General features: G+C 43.9%; 1 protein-coding gene and 1 long non-coding RNA gene across 3 annotated transcripts in view; both read right to left on the bottom strand.

The window, feature by feature from the left end:
- The window catches only part of LOC140909204 (uncharacterized), an 80,066-nt gene that overhangs the window by 12,489 nt on the left and 42,828 nt on the right, over positions 1-24,749 (bottom strand). Inside the window, exon 4 of one of the 2 annotated variants that reach the window (XR_012158134.1) lies at positions 15-1,722. The exons of the other annotated variant lie outside the window; for it this stretch is intronic. This is a non-coding gene — a long non-coding RNA (uncharacterized LOC140909204). Of the gene's footprint in view, positions 1-14; positions 1,723-24,749 lie in introns of those variants that run through there. 2 annotated transcript variants of the gene reach the window in all.
- The window catches only part of LOC140908209 (uncharacterized), a 28,845-nt gene continuing 7,571 nt past the window's right edge, over positions 3,476-24,749 (bottom strand). The window contains exon 3 of the mRNA XM_073335164.2: positions 3,476-3,618. Within this exon, the coding sequence (XP_073191265.2) occupies positions 3,476-3,618 (143 nt within the window). The remainder of the gene's footprint in view (positions 3,619-24,749) is intronic.

Raw genomic sequence — 24,749 nt, 5'->3', positions numbered from 1 at the left:
GGGGGGTCAGATGGGGCAGGAGTCCCGGGTGGCAGGGGTGGGCAACGACCCCCTCGTGGGGTGAGGACGGAACCCATTGTTAAGATTTTGGCAGCTCATCGCTGGATATGTGTACAGGTTTTGTATCTGTTGTTCTGGCAGGTTCTGGTGCCGCTTTAAGTTGGTATCTCCGGGTCTGTGGAGAGCTTGCTTCTGATGATGAGTTTGGCGAGGCTGCAGGGATGTTTGAAGGTCAGAAGAGGGAATTCGAGAGATTTCTTTCAGGATGTGGTCTCTAACAAATATGGGTGGAATTGTTTGATGGGTAGGGTTGTAGCTGACAACTAGGAGTGTGCAGTCAGTAGGGTTTTTTCTGTATTGAAGCAGGTTCTCCCTGGGTATTGGGGTGGCACTTTCCATGATGTACTCTACTTATCTGGTGGATTGCCTTTGTTTAGTGAAGGCAGTTTTAAGTGTGTTTAGGTGTGTATCCTGGCCTTTCTCTTCAGAGCAAATTCTGTGGTATCTGCGTGCCTGGCTGTAGATAACATATTTTGTGGTCTAGCTGGGATGGTTGCTGGATCTGTGGGAATAAGTGTGGAGATCCATGGGTTTCTTATAGATAATCATTTGTAGGGTTCCATTATTGAAGCTGATCGTTGTGTCCAGGAAGTTGATGCTGGTGTGGGAGTGTTATAGAGAGCGTTTGAGGGATGGACGGTGGTTATTGAAGATGTGGTGGAAATTTATGAGTGAATTTAGGTCATCTGTCCAGAGGATGAATATACCATTGATGTATGTCAGGTATATCATTAGTTTCATGGTGCATTTTTCATAAATTCTTTCTCAAGGTGGCCCATGAAGAGGCTGGCATTTTGGAGAGCCATCCTAAAACCCTTGGCTATTCCCATGGTTTGGATAAAGTATTTGTTGTTAAATGTGAAGTTGTTGTGGGTTAGGATGACACAGATAAGTTTGGTAATGTGTTTAGGGTGGATTTCTGAGCATCATACATTATCTTGTAGGTATTTGAGGTAGGCAGTGATGCCATCATGGTAAGGGTTGTTAGTGTATAGAGAGGTAAGATCCATGGTGGCAAGGATGGTATTCTGCTGAAAGTTGTTAATGTTGCGGAATTTCTGGAGGAAGTTGGTAGTGTCTTGGAGGAAACTGGCCTTTTGTATAGTGAATTGTTTCTATGAGTCCTGATATTCCTTCAGCAAGAGTGCCATAGCCAGATATGATGGGTAGGCCTAAGTTCCCTTGTTTCTGTATCTTGGGAAGCATATAGAAGGTCTTTGGGGTAGGTTCCTGGGGCATGAGTTTGTAGTATGTTTCTTGGAGTTGTATAGGGAGGATTTGATGGTATCCTTAATGCCTGTTTGAGTTGTGGTATGGGGTCTTCTTTAGGTTCTGTATGGCAGAGTCAGAGAGTTGTCCATTGGCCTTATTAACATGGTCATCATGATTAAGGACTACAATAGTGCCCCCTTTGTCTGCAGATTTGATCACTATCTGGTGGTTAGATTTCAGGGACTAGCCTCGCAATAGTAGAGAGATTGTGGTGGAAGTAATCTTTTTTGGAGGATTTTGCAGTCTATTTTTTCCTGAAGCAATTGATGTAATGATCCAGTCTGTGGTTTTGTCTGCTGAGGGGTGTCCAGTTGGATTATTCTTTTTTCTTATGACTGTAGGTGGGGATGTCATAGGCATGGGTGATGTTGTCTTTGTTAAAAAAGCAAACTGAAAAAAGAAAAAATTCATCATGTGGCATTATACTGACACCCACATGGGTCATCAGCAGGGTTGGAAACTTTAGATCAGAGGTGGGCAAACTACGGCCCGGCCCGCGGGCCACACCCGGCCTGCGGGCCCCTTCTGCACAGCCCCTGAGCTCCTGCCCTGGGAGGCTAGCCCCTGGCCCCTCCCCTGCTGTTCCCCCTCCACTGCAGCCTCAGCTCACTGCCCCGCTGGTGCAATGCTCTGGGTGGTGGGGCTGCGAGCTCTTGCCAGGCAGCGCAGGTGCAGAGCCGCAGCCTGACCCGGTGCTCTGTTCTGCATGGTGGCGTGGCTGGCTCCAGCCGGGTGGCAGGGCTGCCTGTCCTGGTGCTCTGGGCAGTGCGGATGTAGCACCGCCAGCCACTAGCGGGGTAAGGGATCGGGGGGGTTGGATAGAGGGCAGGGGAGCTGGGGGTGGTGGTCAGGGAGTGGGGGTGTGGATAGGGGTCGGAGCGGTCAGAGGGCGGGAAACGGGGGTTGAATGGGAGCAGGGATCCCAGGGGGGCAGTCAGGAAGGAGAGGGGGGTTGGATGGGGCGATGGGGGGCAGTCGGGGCAGGGGTTCTGGGTGTGGTCAGGGAGAAGGTGTGGTTGGATGGGGCAGGAGTCCTGGGGGGCAACCAGGAATGAGAGGAGGGTTTGGACGGGGCGGCAGGGGGCAGTCAGGGGCGAGGGGTCCGGGGGCGGTCAGGGGACAGGGAGCGGGGAGGGCTGGATGGGGTAGGAGTCTCGGGAGGGGCTGTCAGGGGGCAAGAAGCAAGGTGGGTTGGATAGGGGGCAGAGGCTGGGCCATGCCTGGCTGTTTGGGGAGGCATAGCCTCCCCTAACCAGCCCTCCATACAATTTTGGAAACCCGATGTGGCCCTCCAGCCAAAAAGTTTGCCCACCCCTGCTTTAGATCAACCACACAGTCCTCTGGCACTTGAGCAAATGGAGTAACTGATAGCAGTAGTAGGTTGTCATCCTCTACCTCGACCTGCGCTAGAGGGGTTGGGACACTTTGCCAACAGGTTTCACAGATAGTTGCTGATAGCAGAGGAGGAATGGTGAGACTCAGGAAAGCTTATGTCCACTGTATGCATCCAATGAAGTGAGCTGTAGCTCACGAAAGCTTAAGCTCTAATAAATTGGTTAATCTCTAAGGTGCCACAAGTACTCCTTTTCTTTTAACTGATACAGACTAACACGGCTGCTACTCTGAAACCTATCAGGAATCTTGGGTTCCATTCCATGCTCTGGAAAGGAGAATGCTCTAGTAGGTACAGGGTCTCTTCCCCCCTCCCCCCAAGTGTGACCCCTTCTGCCCCATCTCCTCCAGTCTGTGCCAGTTCTGTCTGCTCCCCAGTCCTGGCTCCTCATCCCAGTCCTATACTTCTCACCGAGCTCTTCCCAGTCTCTACTCCTCAGGCTTCTGATACCAGTCCAAGTCTCCTGGCCCAGCATATCCCAGACTCTGCCATCTGGACTTTCCACCCCTGTCTCCTCCCCAGCTCCTTGCCCCTAGTCTCCTTTCCTAGCCAGTGCCAGACCCCCTCCCCACTTCATCTCCTTAAATGATCTGTCTCTTTCCCCCACCCAGGCCTCCAGTCACTTCCACTTTCTACATTCCCCATCCCCTCAGGTTCCCAATCCCAATCTCCCTCATTGATCACCTCATTCAATGTCCATGTCCCTTCCCTCCACTCCTTGTCCCTGTCTCTCCTCATCCCAACTCTCAGTCACAGTTTTCCTTTCACTCTCCCTGCCAGTCTCCAGTCCCAGTTTCCACCCCCAGGCCCTTTTCCAATCTTCTCCTTGCCCTCCGCCAGCACCCATCCAGGGTCCAGCTCTATCCTCACTAGAGCTGCTTCCTCCACAGTGCCTGGGACCAGAAGGGGGCAGTCATTGAGAGCACAGGGGAGACAAGATCCTGCTCTCAGTACAGGTGTCTGGAGCCATCACAGCCTGCAGCAGCAGCCCAGAGCTGCAATTAAAGGGAAAATCTACCTAGCCCTGAACTGCAGCATACCCACTGTGGATGAAATATTTGTGGAATTTAGCTGCTAAAATCTACAGACTCTCTACTGAGCGTGTGCGAACTGTGATTTTTCAAGGGGCTTATAAATTTGTCCAAATTGGGATAGCAAAGATACATCCCTGACACAAAGGCCATCCACTGCTAATTTGAAGTCCCACCTCCAAAGCATGGGTGTGTGGAGGCACTAGAGATTTTCAAAGAAAATGTTACCAACATTTTTTAATGGGGGCAGAACATATTTTTCCTGAGCCTTCTTTTAGGAATGGGCTGAACCATTTTGTCTGAAATTTTCCTGAAAAAAACCAAACTGCCTAAGGCAGATCTGAGGCATGGAAAATTTCAGCCCATGAATTAAAGTTTGACTAGTTATTATAAACAATTGAAAACAGGGTATTATAATGAGATATGGTGAGCAACCTCAATAATACATGGTGCAACCAGCCCCATTCATAATAAACTATAGAAGATTACAGATCTGCTGCATTATTGACTTTAGCAATTCTAGCTACTTAAAGGAACACTATCCCCAAAACTTATACAGACAAGTTACCCTGATTCCATCCAAACCATATGGCTGTCTGTTTCCCAGCAGAATATCAAGTTCATAACTTTAACCAGGGAAGTGTTTATCTTTTAATTATTTTCACTTCTTTTACCATGCCTAGCAGGGAAGGTGAGTGCAAAACAAGATTGTGACAGGAGCACACCCAACAGGTGTGAGGCAGGATGAGTCAAGTTGGAACGGGAAGCCAGAAGAGCCACTGACCGCTGGTTCACTTAAAGCTAGCCATTGCTCTGAGCCTTGGCTTAACACCGTGGCTCCAAATAACTTTTGATTACAGCACCTTGCTGCACAAACCATCATTCTGCCATTCAAAACCACATCAGAAATGTTCAGTTGACAGGAACTGTCGGGGGGGAAATAATGCCAGATAAACTGGAAAAGCCACCAAGCTTTCCTTTCAACTTGCATGGCCCCGAGACTGAAAAAGACTATGTCAGCACCAGCATCTGAACATGGAAATGCTGAAGGCATTAAAAGGAATGCCAGGGTGCCAAAAGAAACTTGATCAAGTGAAATAGAAATTAAGATACCATGGATCATTATAGTAGTGGTTTGATTAAAGTAAAATTAGGTGAATTTTCTTAACTCGTTAAAAAGGGAATGACAGCACTGTAGAGCAGGGACCTTCTTTTTGTTCTGTTTGTACAGCACCTAGCACAATCAGGTCCTAGTCTCTGACAAGCACTCCTAGGCCTTACAGCAATACAAATATAATAATAACCGTGTTAGAGATTTCTACAGAAATTTGCATCTCAGCGTCAGAGCTCAACGTGACACACAGAGCCCAATGGGATTTTAATCATCACTTAAATGTGCAGATTCTTGTACATCACAGACTCAGAGTTTATCCTATTGAAGAAAAGGTTTATTTTAAAATATCTTCACTCTTCCTGAGCATGTGGGAAAGGGTTAATATAATAAAAAAGAATATTCTCCCTACACTCCTCTATATTCTAAGTGGCCTACTTGTATATATCCCTCTGTCTTCTTTTAGAAAATTTAATAATATAATTAGAGCCTTTCAGTGGAGGTCAATGCTCACAACTACCACTTAAAAAACTCCAGTTCCTATAGCCAAGGTGGGATTTGGGCTCCCAAACCTGCAAAATTACTGTTATGCTTTTATCATGTCACAGACCTCAAACTGGTTCCAGCTCGCAAACACCCTTATATCCACAAGGGTGGAAACTGAACGGGTGTTGATGCATCCAATTTCCCCCCCCCCCCCCCGGTCTCCTTGGTTCCCCTTTTTGTACAGTGGAGAAAAATAAGGTACCTAGAGTGGTAGCTGCATGACAAATCTGAGCTATCCTAGATAAGAGGTACCAATTTCATCCTCACCGTCACGCAGTAAAACCTACTTAGAATCATAGAATAGAATCATAGAATATTAGGGTTGGAAGAGACCTCAGAAGGTCCTCTAGTCCCCTACCAATTCTTCCCAGGGGGTAGCCCAGACTTGCCAGGTGGGACCAAACCTATAATTTAGAAGAACTGGCTGGGCAAGGGCATCATATGGATTTCCCAATTAGTCACTGATGAGGACTTTGTCTCTTTTCTAACATTGTAGCAACTATATGACCTGCCATCCTCAGCTGAGTGGCCATACTTACAACTAAGACACTTGTTAATGTATCTATTTGGTCTGAATGCCCTAAGATTGCCAGAGATGGCAGAGCTACTGGGAACATTGGAAATGCATCATAAACTCCCCAAGCCCTTGTCCACTATGCATTCTTTCCAAATGAAAAGGGACTCCCTTGATCGGGAGCAGTTTGTGAAAGTGTGGACAGGGGAATTATCACAGCCCTTAAAAGAACCCCAGTGGAAAAGCATATTATGGAATGTTAAAAATGCTTCTGTAGATCTCAGGCTATACCTGATATAGCAAACGATTCTATTCAAAATGTACTGGACACCACAGAGGTTGTGCAAGATGGGGGGCCTAGTCTTCTGACAGATGTTGGCACTGAAATAAAGAAAAGGGAACCTTGATACACGTGCTATGGGGCTATCCAACAGTCAGGCAGCTGTGGAAAGAGGTGGGCACAAGTGAAAATAGTGTTTGACTTCCACTACCAAACCTCACCTGAAAATGATATCCAATTTTCAACTATGCTGGGTTTAACTCTACCATCTAGATCTTGAGGGGCCACAATGATCACCAAGTACATGAATTTACAAAAAGGGAAGAGTAGGCTTATGCCCAGAGGAGAGCAGTGGTATATGGACCTATCTGAGTTAGCAATGAAAGAAAGAATAGCTTATCAACACAGGTTTCAGAGTAACAGCCATGTTAGTCTGTATTCGCAAAAAGAAAAGGAGTACTTGTAGCACCTTAGAGACTAACCAATTTATTTGAGCATAAGCTTTCGTGAGCTACAGCTCACTTCATCGGATGCATACTGTGGAAACTGCAGAAGACATTATATACACAGAGACCATGAAACAATACCTCCTCCCACCCCACTCTCCTGCTGGTAATAGCTTATCTAAAGTGATCACTCTCCTTACAATGTGTATGATAATCAAGTTGGGCCATTTCCAGCACAAATCCAGGTTTTCTCACCCTCCGCCCCCCGCCCCCACAAACTCACTCTCCTGCTGGTAATAGCCCATCCAAAGTGACCACTCTCTTTACAATGTGTATGATAATCAAGGTGGGCCATTTCCAGCACAAATCCAGGTCTTCTCACTCATCCCCCCCCCCCCCCTTTTCCAGAAACCACACACACAAACTCACTCTCCTGCCGGTAATAGCTTATCCAAAATGACCACTCTCCTTACAATGTGTATGAAAATCAAGGTGGGCCATTTCCAGCATAAATCCAGGTCTTCTCACCAACTCCCCCACACACACACACACAAACTCACTCTCCTGCTGGTAATAGCTCATCCAAACTGACCACTCTCCTTACAATGTGCATGATAATCAAAGTGGGCCATTTCCAGCATAAATCCAAGTTTAACCAGAACGTCTGGGGGTGGGGGGTAGGAAAAAACAAGGGGAAATACGCTATGGTAGCCTATTTCCCCTTGTTTTTTCCTCCCCCCCCCCCCCCCGACGTTCTGGTTAAACTTGGATTTATGCTGGAAATGGCCCACCTTGATTATCATACACATTGTAAGGAGAGTGGTCTGTTTGGATGAGCTATTACCAGCAGGAGAATGAGTTTGGGGGGCGGGGGTGAGAAGACCTGGATTTGTGCTGGAAATGGCCCACCTTGATTATCATGCACATTGTGGGGAGAGTGGTCGCTTTGGATGGGCTGTTACCAGCAGGAGAGTGAGTTTGTGTATGTATGGGGGTGGGGGGGTTAGAAAACCTGGATTTGTGCTGGAAATGGCCCACCTTGATTATCATGCACATTGTAGGGAGAGTGGTCACTTTGGATAAGCTATTACCAGCAGGAGAGTGAGTTTGTGTCGGGGGGGGGGGGGGGGGGTGGCGGAGGGTGAGAAAACCTGGATTTGTGCTGGAAATGGCCCAACTTGATTATCATACACATTGTAAGGAGAGTGATCACTTTAGATAAGCTATTACCAGCAGGAGAGTGGGGTGGGAGGAAGTATTGTTTCATGGTCTCTGTGTATATAATGTCTTCTGCAGTTTCCACAGTATGCATCCGATGAAGTGAGCTGTAGCTCACGAAAGCTTATGCTCAAATAAATTGGTTAGTCTCTAAGGTTCCACAAGTACTCCTTTTCTTATCAACACAGAGAGCAATTATATGAATTTGAAGAAATATGGATCCTGTTTCTAGATACATTTGGATAAAGAATGCTAAGACCTCAATTCCATCTGACCTCTCTGTTTTCTCCCTCCCTCACATTGGTCCCCTCTTCCCTTTTTTGACTGTTTGTTATGTCTTTTTGTTATTGTTGCCCCCATCTTAAGATGTTATGTCTGTGTAATATTGTCTGATTTTTGTGCTGTCTGGTCTTGCAGCTTTGACAGATTGTAAAGTTGCCTAATTGCATAAGATTATTGATTATTCTATGAAATGTGTAGTATTTGGTGACACATACAAGCGGTAAGTCATTTCAATTTTTATATTTTTATTGTGTCTTTATGAAAATTAATAAAAAAATTAATCCCCCCACCCCAAAAAATACCTTCAGCCTCTCAGAAAGGGCACGGCAAAATCACTGATGCCCCTGGTGCATGATATGAGTCTTACTGGTTGACCATTAAGCAATTGCAACATAATGGCAGTAGTTTTTATTACTGTGGCATTGGCCAGCAGTACAGTGTTAGCGTCATGGTGTTAGCAATGGCAGATTTTTTAAGCATTGAAACAAGAGTGATCAGATGTCCCGATTTTATAGGGACAGTCTCGACATTTGGGACTTTTTCTTATATAGGCGTCTATTATCCCCCACCCCCGTCCCAATTTTTCACACTTGCTATCTGGTCACCCTAACTGAAACATCAGTGATCCCGGAGGATCTTACCTAGGTATTCTTGATAGAAATCAGAACATAATCATACCATGACAGAGCTGGGGGAGGGTGATTATGGCTCTCTCTGATATCTCATTTCAGTGTCTATAACAGTCTGCTACTTTCTTATACTTCACAGTGCTTTCCTTTAGCTGAAGAGGCAGAGGCCTGTTTTGGGGATTGAAGGTGCTGGTTTGATCTACACTGATTACCGGGTGTCTGTACATCTGCAGTCATGGTTTGTTTCACTATAAAGCGGTCTTCTGTGGGGCCAAAATTAGCTGAATAAAATGACAGAACAGGAATCAATGTTTGCTCAGGTGTTTGATACAGTACTTTGCATTTAAATACAATTAAAGTGCACTTTTAAAAGCAGTAGGGGAGGGCCCCTTCAGTTCATATGGACGAAGCCCATATTTCTGAGGAACCATATTTCTTTTCTTATGAAGGACCAGAGCTCTAATCCCAAACTCCCAAAGGTGTGTGTCTGATTTATCTAGTCAATGTGTCACTCGTCTGAAGCATGGGCATTCCCTACCATGGCTAAAGCTGCGTTCCACCTGATTATCAGAATGCTTTAGTTTTATTGACTTGACTTTACTCCCCATTGTTTGTAGATGAAATGAATGCACTCTGCTGTTTGTCTTTATGTTTGCTTGTTCTCACTGTGTTGAGAGCCACTATAAAAGCAGAACAGGAAGTCCTTAGCCTGATCCTTACAGCTGAGAACTGTGGTCCACAATCAGACCACTCCTTCAGTAAGTCTCTGTGCATGCCCATTCCCTATCTTGAGGAACATTTGCTCCTCTCATTTACACTATATTCCTGTGCTTCTTATCAGAATTCAAACAGGTTTCTTATTATGTTACTTTCATGATGGTGTAGTTCTTTCCTAGCATTAGCAGATTTTTCACCCATTATCTTTTCCATTTAATAATCACTACTGGTAGTTACCTTAAGGAAAAAAAAAACAATTTATAACCATGTTAGTCCACTTAATTTGTATGTGACAACTGTCTCTCTCTTCAGGATGGAAAGTGCCTGTTTTGTTAGCAATCTCTTACATTTATATAGCACCCTTCACCCCGAAGGATCCAAAAGTGAACTGCAGCTCCCCACCCCACCCCAACCTTGGGCCTGTTCAACATTTGTGACAAAGTCAGGCCAGACGGCTGCAGGAGGGTGGTGTAAGCCCTAGAATGTTAAAGGCCCTTTTCCCTACAAGCTGAGAAGAGGTTACCTCAGGTCAATTAGGGACACCTGAATCCAATTAAGGGCTGCCTGAGGCCTTTAAAAACCCCTCCTCTGGGCAGAAAAAAGGGTGAGGGAGAGAGAGAAAAAAAGTTAGGCCTAGGGCTGTGGTAGCAGGGAAATAAGCTTCTCCAGGGTGAGAGGCTGTGCTGCTTCCCACAGGGGAACGGTCAAACCCAAGTGCCTGCTAGGGAAAGGATTGACACCCCAAGGCTAGTAACAGGATGACATCCTGCCCCAGAGAGGAGGCAGAGAAAGGTATCCCCCTTTTGTTTTGGTGTTTACAAGACTGTTTCCTTTTTGTTTGGTGAAGGATTGCACCTGGGGCTTACCCTAGAAACGTGGCCAAAGGAGCACAGAAGAGGGAAGGTAAACACTGCCCAGGGTGGGGCTGATTTACCCTAGGCCCGCCAGCGCCAGAGGGGGAAGCACTAAGTCTGGTGAGGTGAAGGAGGTGCCTTGCCACACAGTACACAACAACACAACAGTTTTGAAACAGAAAATGAAGTGAAACACCATATTCAGTTCAAAATTTCCAGGGTGATGATAAATCAACAGAGGGTAATTACCCCAGATTCCTATGCTTGTGCAAAAAAAAAAAAAAGTCCCTAGGAGATTTATAATGATCAAAACCTTAGGCCAGATCCTCAGCTGGTGTAAATCAGTTTAGCTCTTAAATGGAGTTATCCCTGTTTACACCAAATGAGGATTTGACTCCTTCTTGCTTCTAAAAGATCACCCCCCCCGCAACATAATGATCCTTGAGAGTTTGCCTGTCCATCGTCTCAGATGGAAGGGCATCACCTACTGAATTACTACCAGATCTCCCATCCACCTGTTGAGGAAGAAGGACCAGATTAACTTGAGATCTGACAAGGTGGTATAATGACAAGCAAAATATTTTCTGTTTTTACATTTGGTCCCTCTAAAGAGCTCTTCTAGTCCAGTGTACCTCAATGGAGTTGAAGGAATCCTTATTTTCCTCCCACAAAAGCTATTCATAGCTGTCAGATGTTGGCAGGTATGTAGCTATACTAATTAGTCAACCTAAATTATTCTTTTAGGAGTGTTATTCAACTTCACCAGCCATTCTGGTGCCACTAGGTGTTATATCATAGCAGTTATTTTCCTTATCAGTCCTGATGGGATTAAGGCCAGGATACATACCATCTGCTGCACCCAGGTGTTAATTGAAAGGGGAAGACATGTGAACCGCAAAGGATATTGGTGTTAAAACACCATTTAGAAGGGGATTAACAGTCCCAGGTCCATGAGGGGAAAATCTGCAAACATGCCACACATTAAAGGTTTTGAAAATGATTTCTTCACCCTCCTTTTCTCCCTCACTGCCTCCCACCTACTACAGACATTGCAACACTAATCTAGTATGTGGCTTACCTCCAAGTCACCTGACTGAGCACTGGCCTCTTTCTATCAGAAGATACCATTGTTTCACAGATGTGTATTTTTACAACTGTTCCTTATTGCCTAAGTTTTTAGAGATATAACTAAGTCGTAGTTAATTTTTTTTTTAAACAGCCTTTTCCTTTGTGCTCGTCTTATGGTAACCTGAGGTTTTTATTACACTAGTAAAACTACAGTGAGAATAAATCCCAATCAGATAGTCCTTAATATGTTTTTTTTTAATTTAGACACAGCTGCAGATTTATATTCTTGTAAGTCTTGACTTAGCTGGGCCATGCTACCATCCTCAATAGAGGTAGTCAAAAAATACTAATTTTTTTGAAATGTCTGACAGATTTTGAAATTTTCTGTTTTGTTTTGTTTTTTTCAATTAAAAATAAAACCTGCAACATTTGCAGTTTGGGGAGTTTCTTTACTTTTATCCCCCTCTTTGCCCCCCTCCCTTCCATTTTCAGTGCAAAATGGAAAAAGAGGGGAAAGGCAAACAAAGAAAAAGTGGGAAGGAAGAGAAATGACAACTGAAAACAAATCTCATTTTTTCACTGGAAAATTCGGAAAAAAACAGAAATTTTCAGGGGGAAAAAAGGCCCATTTTTTGTGGGGAAAGACATTTGGAAGGAAAAACTCTGACCAGCTCTACCCATTAGCTGCTCTAGGTTTCCCTACAGTGCTAAATCTCACAAGGCCTTTCTCTGTAACCAAGAAAGGCCTTTACGCTTTGCAGCACATTCAAACTAGAATCTGTGGCAAAGCTTCCTCACTCCCACCTCCAATGTATGTGGCAGAGCTGCATAGAAATAGGTGGCAATGTTAGTTGGCTGCAAAATCATTCATTAAGCTGAAGCCTTCTAAACTGGAGAAGCAGGATCTGAAGAGGCGCATGAAGAGAGCAGGGGAGGATCGCAGAAAGATGCAGCTGCCATCTGGCTCTGGGGATCCTAAACCAGAAAAGAGAAGAGCTCCACCCTTCCAGAATTTAGGAGCCCTGGGAAGGCTGCTGCCTGTTCCTGCGTGCCTTTCACTGCTCCCGCCCAATTAGTGTTTAAGCCTTTTCTGGCCTTCAAGCCCGTGCATGTCTCAGTCTCCTCCACTCCCACTCCATTTACCACAGAGTCTCCCTGCTGCAGAGCTCTTAAAAATGGCAGGCAGACAAGTTGAGCAGCAGGAAGATGGCTATTGGGCAGGGACCTGGATTTATGCAACACACACAAATAAGCTTCTCCTCCAAAAAGGTAGTGATATAGCTATTTGCATGACAGGATAACCATATGATGCATGATGCCCTGAATATAGTCCACACTCACTCTGGAGGGTGCCTAAATCTTTGGACAATCTCAGTGCTGGCCGCCCAGACTGTTCAAAAGCCACAAGACTTGACTCAAAAAATCATGAGTTGTATTTACAATAAGCACCTCTCCCTTCCTTGTAGATGTTTAGGTGAATTTAGGCCAGATGACAAACAGGAACTCTGGAGACTGAAGGCTTCTGTTTAACCACAGAACTTGCAGAGCACAAGAAGACTTTCCTGCATGATTCTACTTTCATGTATTTGGACCAGAGCTGAATGTTGGCAACCTCTACCTTTCCTTCCTTGTATTTTCTAGAGCTGGGTGTAAGCAAAAATTTTGAGCCTAACTTCCACCAAGTTTGACAGAGTTTGGAGATGGTACTGCTGTCTGGGTCCAACTCTAGATCAAGTTCAGCTTCATCCTCTGCTATATAAGTTAGAGCAGTGGTAGGCAGCCTGTGGACCACACATGGCCCATCAGGGTAATCTGCTGGCAGGCCACAAGATAGTTTGTTTACATTGACCAGCCGCAAGCATGGCCGCCCGCAGCTCCCAGTGGCTGCGGTTCGCCATTCCCAGCCAATGGGAGCTGTGGGAAGTAGCATGGGCCACAGGGACATGCTGGCCACTGCTTCCCGCAGCTCCCATTGACCAGGTACAGCGGACCGCGACCACTGGGAGCTGCAAGCGGCCGTGCCTGCGGACAGTCAATGTAAACAAACTGTCTCACGGCCCACCAGCGGATTACCCTGATGGGCTCCAGGTTGCCCACCACTGAGTTAGAGGATTCTTCCTCAGAGTTTTAGCAGTTGGTGATCACTGGCAATGACTAAACACAACCACCATTTACAACTGCAGAGGTCCTGAGGTTAAAAAAATTCATGCTCAGAACAATCGTTTATTATTTCTGTGGGAATTTATCTTTTGCACTGAAGCCAGTATTTATGACTTATGAATAAGTCCTCAGCTTGCCAAAGAAAAGGGAAAAAAGCTAGTCTGCCTGGCAACAAGCCTGTAATTATTCAGAGCTTGGTGTGAGTGTGGTAAATCAGGGAGGCATACTCGCAACATTTATTTAACTGATAATGTCCCTAAAGTGCTCGGCCAGTGACTTGTAATGATACTGTTGTTTGATATTGAAATAGTTCATCTTACCTAAGGAGGGGCCCTACCAGATCAAATGCATTTGGACCAGGTTGCCATTACTCTTCTATACTTTCAGGTTGTGATTCTCTTTTGGGGCACATAAACAGGGGAAATGCTAGCAGAGACCCAAGTATGAACTTGTACTCCTAGAACAAGCCAACTTTCTCTGAATTATAGGCTAGCTGCTTTCATGCTAGATTAACAGAATCCACAAACAAGATTCATTTGAGTAGAAGACCAGTGGTAAGATGGAAGAGCTGTGGAGCACACAGCATGATAGCCATTATCAGCAGTGCCACTATTTGACACAGAGGAACTAGGTTTTATTTTATTTTGCCTTCTGCGTTTCTCTCTGTCCCTCACAAATCCCTCAGGATCTCTCCCCCTAGCCCAACACATGTAGACATTTGGCTCCATTTTAAATCTTCACTTTCACCTTGCACCCTGCACCACACTAGCCAAGGAGGAGTGGATGGAATTCGTTTTGGATCCTTGTCAATACTGCTGCTTAATCAACCACAGGTGTCTCTAAGGAATAATGGACTGGAATATAAAGGGCCTGATTTTTCAACAATTCAGGCATGGAATTTGCATAATATGTGTGTCCAGTTGTTACAATTGTGCATGCAAATTGGACAATTGTGTACACGAGTGATCAAAACTGTCAATTTGCACAAGTGGTTACCTAATCTGCATGTGCATTTGTGGTAATCATGTATGTGAATTAGGCATATAAGTGCAGGCTTCTTTTGAGCATGATATTGTGTGCCTAACTTTTCTAAATACTGGGCCTAATGGGCCATATGGTGCCCTGGTTCCATAAACTGCAAACCAACCAGAATTGACTGTGAGGATTTTCCAGACTGGCCTCATTACAAACCTTCAAGAAGGGACCATTCTTAACATGCAGCTCTGTAGGCTCTTTAGGAGCAATGATAGAAAAGTTACCAACACTGTGACCCCTATGAACCCCAAATTGTGGCAATAATCCTAGACTATCCCAATCACAAATTTCCCAGCCTTGCTTTATTATTAGTGAAAAAGTATATCATTTTGATCTGGAAACCAACCAAAGCTCCCACATATTCCAATACTGGATGAATGCTGTTCATGTGGTTTCCTTACAAAAACTCTCATTTCCAGAATAAAATTACAGCTGTTGAGCTCATGTGGTTTTCTTTTTAAGATTTCTTCAAGAAGTCTTTTGGAACAGTCAGTTGATGCTGTGGAAGCTGAACCAGCAAAATATCCATTGTCTTCTGGGGGGGCTGGATCAGGCCCCTGAGTAAAGCTCTGACATGACTTTAGCAGAAATTAATTTCACATGTTTTTGGGAGGGTTCAGTCTTGCTTTTATAATTGTTTCCTTTAATTTTTCATTTGAAATTTGTAAGGTAACTCACTATTATAATCACACATATATATTATCTGAATGTTATCAGCAAATATACACTACGAAATATATTTTATATCGGCATGCTTCTCAATGATGTTTGGAATGTTACCTATTAAATACTTTTCTCTTTTTAGTCTTTCAAAAATATTTTCATGTTAGTGGCTATCAAACATGACGCTGTTAGGCTTCAGAGACCCAGCAACTCTAGCTCCGGCCCATTGGCAGGGCTAGAGGTATGTATGCTCGTCTGCCTTTTTTTGATTTATCACATCGATGAACCAATATGGTTACAAAACCATGCTGGGAATCCTGTTGCAGCCTAGGACATGTCCAGTTAGAACTGTAGTTTATGCAGGATCTTAGATCCATGTTTGGTAAGTTTTCAGACTAGAATTTTGGCTACCCACTATCTAGCTACAGTCTCTGTCTTAGCTTTTTCTAAGGCATCTGTCACCATGGTGAAGCATGTTATGATATTTCATGTACTGTAAATCAGTGTTCTCCCAGCGCTCTCTTTCCAATGTGCATGTTTGTTGGAGGGTTTATTACTCTTTTCTTCTTGACTTCTACATCCTTCCCTCCAGGTCAAGCTGCTGAAATAAGTTCCCTGTGACAGTACAGGCAACAGAGCAAATGCAATGGGGATTTCAGAGCTCTGTTGTAGCACAACAATTCATTTAAACAGCCTGAGTGGCGTGATGGTTTTAGCAAAGTGTCATTGTTCACTGTGGAGAGGAATGTTTTTTTAAAAGCAGTCATTGTCACAGAAACCATACTCCTCTGCCTCCTTATCAAGCCTATAGAACAGTGTCTGAATAGGGCGGTAACATAGTCCTCAACTGTCTCAAGACTGCAACAATATTAGTCCACAACTGTCCTTGAAAAGGTTTCAAACACTGTTATGAGCCTGCACAGTGTGGCCAGGGCTCTTGCCTCAATAACTGGACTTTCTTCCTATGAATGGGTTAAGTCTTTTCCTCCCACCCCTTCTCTGTTTCGGTCAGGGTGAATCACGGAAAAGACTGATACATCTGAGAGGTGAAGTGATAAAAGTATGGATAAGCTAAACCAGCTGAACAATAACTTTTGTGATTTGAAGACAATTACCCATTGTTTCAAACCCATTCTACACCTTCTTATCTTATGTGAAAAGCACCTGTAATCCTCACGGCACATTCTGAACGGAGAGAAAGGGACTAAGGCCAGCTCTGCACTACAGACTTCTGCCAACAGAGCTATGTGGGTTGGGTGTGTAATGAGGTGTGATCTCTGACCAACATAGCTGTGCCAGCAGAAGTCCTAGTGTAGAAAACAGTTACACTGGGAAAACTGTCCTTTTCCCAGTACTGGTTGTTTCACACTGGGAGGGGGCAGGGGGAATAATAAGCTATACCCTGAAAAGCACAGCTTTTCCAGTATAAGTTGCAAGCACACTGGGAGTGAAGCACTTTGCCAGTATAGCATACCAGTACACCTATACCAAAAGCCTTCCAAGTATAGATCTGGCCTGAGGGTGCCGGGGGACAGGGGCGGGGAAAGGGAAATATTAGCTGTGGGCAAAACCATATACTGTATGTGTGGACAGGTGTTTGTGTAAATGAGTGCACATGAATGAATGAAAATGTGTGTCCTTGTGCAGGTGGGTGTGTGCTCGTGGGAGACTGTCAGCATGTATGTCCATTTCACAATGTGCTTGTGTGTTTGTGCTTATTGCACTAGTGTGTAGATACATATGGAGGGTTTGTGCATGTGTTAACTACAAATCCAGTGCTACATTCACATACATTTTATAAACTGACAAGAATCTTTCCTTTCTTTTTAACTTCTGCAAGTACTGTGGGGCATATCAAGTGTCAGTTCTCTACTATGTGTACTACACAGAGGGACATGGAGAACTATTTAAAGAGAGCCCTTAGCACTTATAAACAATTAGTTTTAACACCTGTGTCATAGGAAACTGGAAAGCATAACTACAAAAGACTTCAGGTTTGACTCTCCTTTGATGCATGTGGGTATGAATCTGCAGTCACTCCACTGAAGTCAGTGAAGATATATTGGTGTAAAATGGTTGTGAGGAGAGTTGGGCCTTTTATGTGGATTCTGTCTTTTATTTCTTTGAGTATGTCTACACTGCAACTAGACACCTGCAGCTGTCCCATGCCTGTAGACTCAGGCTCAAATGTCTCTGTCTGTGGGGCTGATTCATTGCAATGTAGAGTTCCGGGCTTGGGCTGGAGCCTGGGCTCTAGGACACTGCGAGGTGGAAGGGTCCCAGAGCCCAGGCTTCAACCCAAGCCCGGAAGACTACATGGCAATGAAACAGCCCTGTGGCCTGAGCCCCGCAAGCTCCAGTTCGTTCACTTGTGCAAGCTGAAGTGTTTTCATTGCAGTGTAGATATATGCTTTGTGGCTTTTCTAATATTTATAAATAAAACATTTTAAAGGGCTTCTAGTATGGATTGGCTCAATTAGCCTGGGAATGGACACCATATAGTCAAGGTTAGGTGTGTGCTTGAAGACTTCGGGAGGGGGCCTGAGACTTGGGGAATTTTTATATTTGGATACCTGACCTGTAGTGCATCCAATGAAGTGAGCTGTAGCTCACGAAAGCTTATGCTCAGATAAATTGGTTAGTCTCTAAGGTGCCACAAGTCCTCCTTTTCTTTTTGTGAATACAGACTAACACGGCTGTTACTCTGAAATCTGATCTGTAGTGTAATCTGTTGCAGCCCAAACGCAAATAGCACTGCTCTTGAGTTATTCTGATAAGCGCCAGAGATAAATTCTCTAGCAGTGGTCAGAGAAGGAGGGACTCCATCAGAAATAAGGAAATCACTGCATCCCATCTATAAGAATATAAGAGCAGCCATAGTGGATCAGACCAAAAGTCCATCTAGCCCAGTATCCTGTCTTCCGACAGTGGCCAACGCCAGGTGCCCCAGAGGATATGAACAGAACAGGTAATCATCAAGTGATCCATCCCGTCACCCATTCCCAGCTTCTAGCAAACAGAGGCTAGGGGCACCATCCCTGCCCATCCTGGCTAATAGCCATTGATAGACCTATCCTCCAGGAATGTATCTACTTCGTTTTTGAGCCCTGTTATACTCTTGGCTTTCACAATATCCTCTGGCAAAGACTGTGCATTGTATGAAGAAATACTTCCTTTTTTGTTTTAAATTTGCTTACTATTTCATTTGTTGACCCCTAATTCTTGTGTTAAGAGAAGGAGTAAATAACACTTCCTTATTTACTTTCTCCATACCAGTCATGATTTTATAGACTTCTACCATATCCTCCCTTAGTCTTCGGTACTTTTCGGCTTGTAAATCTTATTAATCTGTCCTCACATGGAAGCTGTTCCATACCCCTAATCATTTTTGTTGCCCTTTTCTGTATCTTTTCCAATTCCAATATATCTCTTTTGAGAGGGGGTGACCAGATCTGCATTCAGTATTCAAGAGGTGGGCATACCATGGATTTATACAGAGGCAATATGATATTTTCTGTCTTATTATCTATCCCTTTCCTAATGATTCCCAACATTGTTAGCTTTTTTGACTGCCACTACACATTGAGTGGATGTTTTCAGAGAATTATCCACAATGACTCCAAGATCTTTCTTGAGTGGCAACAGCTAATTTAGACCCCATCATTTTATATGTATAGTTGGGATTATGTTTTCCAATGTGCATTACTTTGTATTATCAACATTGAATTTCATCTGCCATTTTGTTGCCCAGTCACCAATTTTGAAATTTTTATTACATTTATTTTTTTCTGCTTCCTTTTTAACCTTAAAAATGCCAATATTTGGTCACATTCTTTATTAGGAATCCTAGACCTGGGGTGAAATACTGACCCCATTGAAGTCAATGAGAGTTTTGCCATTGACAACTTCATTCCTAGCTCATTTCAGGTTCCATTGTTCTCTGTTGGAAGGACATCAATGGGAACAGAGTTGTTTCCTGCTGCAGGCAGCTATGATGTCACCAGACAGGTATCAGTGCTGTTCACAGTAGGGAAGATGTACTGAAGGCTTTCATCTCAGGCTTTTGTTTGTCCTTCAAAGATGGAAATAGGAAAAAAAGACTTGAAGGCTTCTTGGTTAAGTAGAATTCTTAACTGGGTATTTATCCATTGGCACAAAGCCGGATAAGGTTGACTTCCTTGTAAGGTGAATGTGAAGAATATTTTTGTGGGGAAGCGGGGAATGTGTTGTAGACATTCAGCAAATTTCAAAGGACCAAACCACAGCTATTTCTCTCAATTCATTAGCGCTTTCTTAAGCGCCCCCCCTCCCCCCACACACACACACATTGCGTCATTCTTATCTTTTGGTGTAAGAGCGCTCCATGGTCTAGGTCCAACTCCAGTACAAACTGTCTCTTGTGCACTCAAGCCTCTCTCTGTTCATTAACAGTTTCCTTGTTCCAGTGGAATTTGGGATGGAAACAAATCTCTCAAGTAGCTCAGGCCAGTCCCATGAAGAGTTCTGAGTATCAGGACAGAGACCCTGAATTGGACTCTGTATTCAGTATAGGTCAGTGCAGAGAGTGGAGCACCAGACTGACACACTCACAGTTGCTTAGCAAACAGATTGCTGTATTCTACACTAGTACAATAGAACGTCACTTACGCACACCTCAGGAATGGAGGTTGTTTGTAACTCTGAAATGTTTGTAATTCTATACAAAACATTATTGTTCTTTCAAAAGTTTACAACTGAACATTGACTTAATACAGCTTTGACACTTTACTATGCAGAAGAAAAATGCTACTTTCCCTTTATTTTTTAGTATTTTACATTTAACACAGTAGTATATTTGTTTTTTGGGATTTTTTGGCTTCTGCTGCTGCCTGATTGCATATATCTGGTTCCAAATGAGGTGTGTGGCTGACGGGTCATTTCATAACTCTGGTGTTCGTAACTCTGAGGTTCTACTGTAGAGCTTTTTCAGGGCCCATGTCTTCATTCCTAGATGTGAGTTTCAGAAATTGAGCCTGACTGTCTCAAATGTGTGGATTATTATGGCCAGATCTGTGTCTGATAGGAGAAGGCTATTTTCAGCATTGTGGTTCTAATTTAGAAAAGACTAGCTCATTCCAAAATAGCAGGTCACATGTGCCAATACATCTTGTCCCTTCATCTACCCATTTCAGGCAAGTACTCATGCCAAAGCCAGGCCTGGGTCTAGCAGCATTGACAGAGCAGTGAATAGAGATGAAAATGAGCAATCAAAAAATATAAACCTTCAAGGTGCCCTTCCCACCCATGCTGAGAATTAAGAAATCTCGGAAAGCGCATCATACAGACTAAGGGCCAGATTTTGTAGGAGCTCATCTTGCAACATGACTTTCTAAAGGAGTTGGGCACCTAACTCCTGAACATCCTAACATCGGTGCCTAAATGGGAGCTGAGCACGTTTGAAAATCCAGCCCTAAAATCTTCCGAAGGCTTTTGATGCTGTACATGCTCTGTTTCCATTGCAGAGTGTAGGTGAAGGGCTGCCTGGGTGTGATGTGCAGCTCTGTTCTGTGATAAACTGGTGATTTAGCCACTAGAACAACAAACAGGTGTAGCTAGACTGTGCCAGGCTGGGAATTAATCCCATCACTCCAATAATATCATAATCCCAGGCAGGAGAGATTGAAAGTTTGGTAATTACAACTGAATCCCTAGACTGATTTACCGCTGAGGTAACAACATCTCACTCTCACTCCATTATTTTTATGACCTGTCTAGACCAAGATTTACATTATTTTTAAAAATGGAAAAATAATTCTGTGATGTAGGAAAGGCTTTGATTGCATTTATATTGGCATGAGTGGTTGAACAGATTACTTATTACAAGATGACATGGGAATGGCAGGTGAAAGGTTTATTATGATGACACTCAAATACATCTGTCAGGATTAATGCATTTAATGGTATTTATTTACTTCACTTTTTTCATATTCTGGTTTTGACAGTGGGGACCTTCCATCTGGTTAAAAATGAGGATGTAGCACGCTGGACACTTAACCAGACTCATTAAAGTCATGAAAAGTGCCATAACTCCCTGCTCCAACCCCTATTATTAGTGTCATGGTGCCAATTAGAGATGCGTGAATATTTGGTATTTTGTGTATTGTGTCCTCTCTGACTGCCGCCTCTCTGGAACATCAGCCCGAATCTTTTCAGTCTCATTTGATGTGGAAATGTTTCCATGCCTCCAACCATTCTCAGCCTCTATCTCTCTCTATTGCCAAATAACTCTTTAGATGGTGCTTTTGTGAAGCCATGGAGATGGGGAATCCTGAAACTCACTATCTTTCCCTCACCTTTTTCCACTTAGAGTTAGCATTCATTCAACATTCCACTCACCTTTATTCTTTGTTCTGGTTGATCTCACCAGCTTAGCTGTTTGAGACCACCTTAAGATCACAGCAAGAGCCTCAAGAGCAGCAAGCACCTTGACATCAGGGCTGTAACCAGGGCAGGGCAAGCAGGGCACAAAGCCGTGGGGATGGAAAAATGAAGGGGAAAAATGGTAGGGGGTGCAAATATACTTGCTTGCCCCAAGCACAAAAATGCCCTCTTTACGGTTCTGCTTGCCAGGCTTCATCCTAGCCATTTTGTGACCCCATCCAGCCAAGACAAAACAAGACAAACCTAAGGTAGCAAATGAGAGAAATTTGTAGCTTCTCGATTGGGACTTACAAGTTAATGGAGGCGAAAAGAAGTCCCAATAAAGTAGCCATAGCAAATCTGAAATTCCCATTCAAAGGACAAGGATACCATTAAATCTAAATAGGGAGAAATTGCTTTCTAGCATTTTGTCTGTCTAAAGAAACTTTTCCTGATTAGCTGGATTCAATTATGGTGCCTAGGACTGTAGCAGATCTCAAGAGCCTATTTAACAGCACTATTTGGTCTTTCTAGAAAGATTCCCTTCATTACTTTGCTCATTTTTAGCCAGTTATTTTTAAATAATTCACATATACCTTAAACGTCACCAACTTCTAGCATGACTTTAACATGAACTATTAACAGCTGTGACCAGCAAAACCTTCCCAGGAAATACTGTCATTTATAATTATAAGCATTATAATTACCTTGTTACATTGTGGATGTTTATCACATTTTCTCATTACTATCTGTGTAACATGGAGTCAAAGTCTAAAATAAAGACTCCGTACCCAAAATCTCATTTCCATGAGATAAGGACAAAATATTGCTGATGTGACAGTTCTGCACGACAAGGTGAGACACCATGAGACACAACCACTACCAGATGTCACCAACTCTGTCACATGTTGAATGATGAGCAAATAAAATTGTGGAAGTTCCCTGCACACACCAAAATAAAAGCTCATAGAATCAAAGATTTTTTTTCAATCCAGAACGGACCATTGTGATCATCTAGTTGACCACCTGGTTATCACAGGCTATATGATTTTACCCAGTGATTCTTGCATCTACTCCAATAATTGTGGTTGAAATAGAGCATATATTTGAGAGAGAGATCTAGTCTCAAGCTGAGGATTTCAAGTAACGGTGAATCCACTACTTCCCTTTGCCAAGTTGTTCCAGGGGATAATTGCCCTAAGTGTTAATGTGCACTTTATTTCCAGTCTGAATTTGCCTGCCTTCAACTTCCAAGTGCATGGTGTCTCACTACTGCTCACTATTCTGCAGAGAAAAATTCAAATGCTAGTGCACTTCCTTTTTTCAGGAAAAGAACTCCACACTGCACCCCAGTGTTATGGTATTTTAGTCACGCAGGAACACAAGACCATCATGTTAGTGTGTATCCGAATGAAAGGCAGGTGATAAAATTCACTCCTGTGCTGAGGGCCAGCACAAGTCCTGAGCACTGATTACATCCCAGGCAAGCCCTATTTTGAGGGCTTCTCTGGGATTTCAGTAGTGCATAGACTTTGTACTGACCTTCTGCACAGGGCTGAATTTAATCCATAAAGCATCTGTTCCTGCAAAGTGCAGAGCTCCTCTTGTGAGATGCTGCGTGTCCTCAATTCCCATTTACTTCAATCAAAGAGAATTGGCAACAAAGTGCATTCTCTTATTAAGGAGGTGCAGAGAGATGAGGAGACTTGTTGAGTCCACCAGTGAGATCTTCTGAAAGGTATGAGCAGCCTGCGGGTGAGGAGACTGGGGAGGGACAGGCTGCACCAATAAAACTCGCAGGGAGTGGCTGACTTGAACTAACAAAACCCTTTCCCATGCACATGCCTAATACTTAAAACAATAAAAGCATCTTTGGGGACTACTGAGGCATGGGAAAGCCAAACAAAATCTGTTCTGGATTTAGTTTAGTCCGCAACACAAAATTTCAGAACCCCCTGCTCCATTAATTTGGGGCTTAGCTGTTACAGAACTCCAGAGACCATGACAATGGGGTGTGGGTGACTGGTTGTGGAATGCTCCCAGGAACAGTAGATTTGTTATAACTGATTGACTGTTATTTCTCCTGGAAATCCTGGGATTCTCCTGATTATACAGACCCTGCACAGGCCCTGAGCCCACTGCACAGAGCACTAAAGATGCCCTTTCAGTAAAGGCAACTGCATAATTGCTTTGTGATAGCTTAAATTGGACTCTCTGGTCAGTTTTCAGAGTAACAGCCGTGTTAGTCTGTATTCGCAAAAAGAAAAGGAGGACTTGTGGCACCTTAGAGACTAACCAATTTATTTGAGCATGAGCTTTCGTGAGCTACAGCTCACTTCATCGGATGTCCGATGAAGTGAGCGGTAGCTCACGAAAGCTCATGCTCAAATAAATTGGTTAGTCTCTAAGGTGCCACAAGTCCTCCTTTTCTCTGGTCAGTGGAGAGCTAGAGCAGAGAGTGCAGCCCAGGAGTGATGTGTTCACGATGAGTCCAGTGTTGCTAAGCAGATAGGCATTTTGTGCGAGCGGGAGCTTTTTCAGGGTGTGTGGCTTCCTTTTGAAATACGAATTGCACTAATGGAGCCTAGGTGTCACAAATGCATGGCTCACTGAGGTCAGCTCTGTTCCTGGGTGGGGAACAGAGCCGGGGGTTCAATCTTCTGGCCAGCTGCAAGTGGGAATGGTGCTTTTTTCAGCAGGGGCCACCTGGGTATCCAAAAGCATTGTGTTGCCCAGAAAGTCCTCAAGGCTGCAAACTGATTTAACAATAACTAGGTAGATGCCCTCAACAGAAAGGGTTATTACATGGAAGATGTGTTCAAGTTCTTCAAAGCATTTCCCTATTCCTATAGCTCACCTCTGTCTTGCCCAGGATCAGCTTTAACCAGCTGCTCTTCATCCAGGTACTGATGTCTGCTAGGCCAAGAGCTTCTCAGCCCATACCTGTGACTCTGGCTCCGTTTCTGGGCCTGAGTTAACCTCAAAATGTAGCAGTTAATTTAGCGCTGCTGGAAGACACTACATATAGATAGACAAGCCTCAGAGGAGCAAGCCCTCACTTTGTTCACAAA

Source organism: Lepidochelys kempii, chromosome 3, assembly GCF_965140285.1.
Source record: "Lepidochelys kempii isolate rLepKem1 chromosome 3, rLepKem1.hap1, whole genome shotgun sequence".
In the NCBI taxonomy this organism is placed as follows: domain Eukaryota; kingdom Metazoa; phylum Chordata; order Testudines; family Cheloniidae; genus Lepidochelys; species Lepidochelys kempii.
Note: the sequence above shows the minus strand (reverse complement) of the source record. Positions and strands in the feature narration are given on the sequence as shown.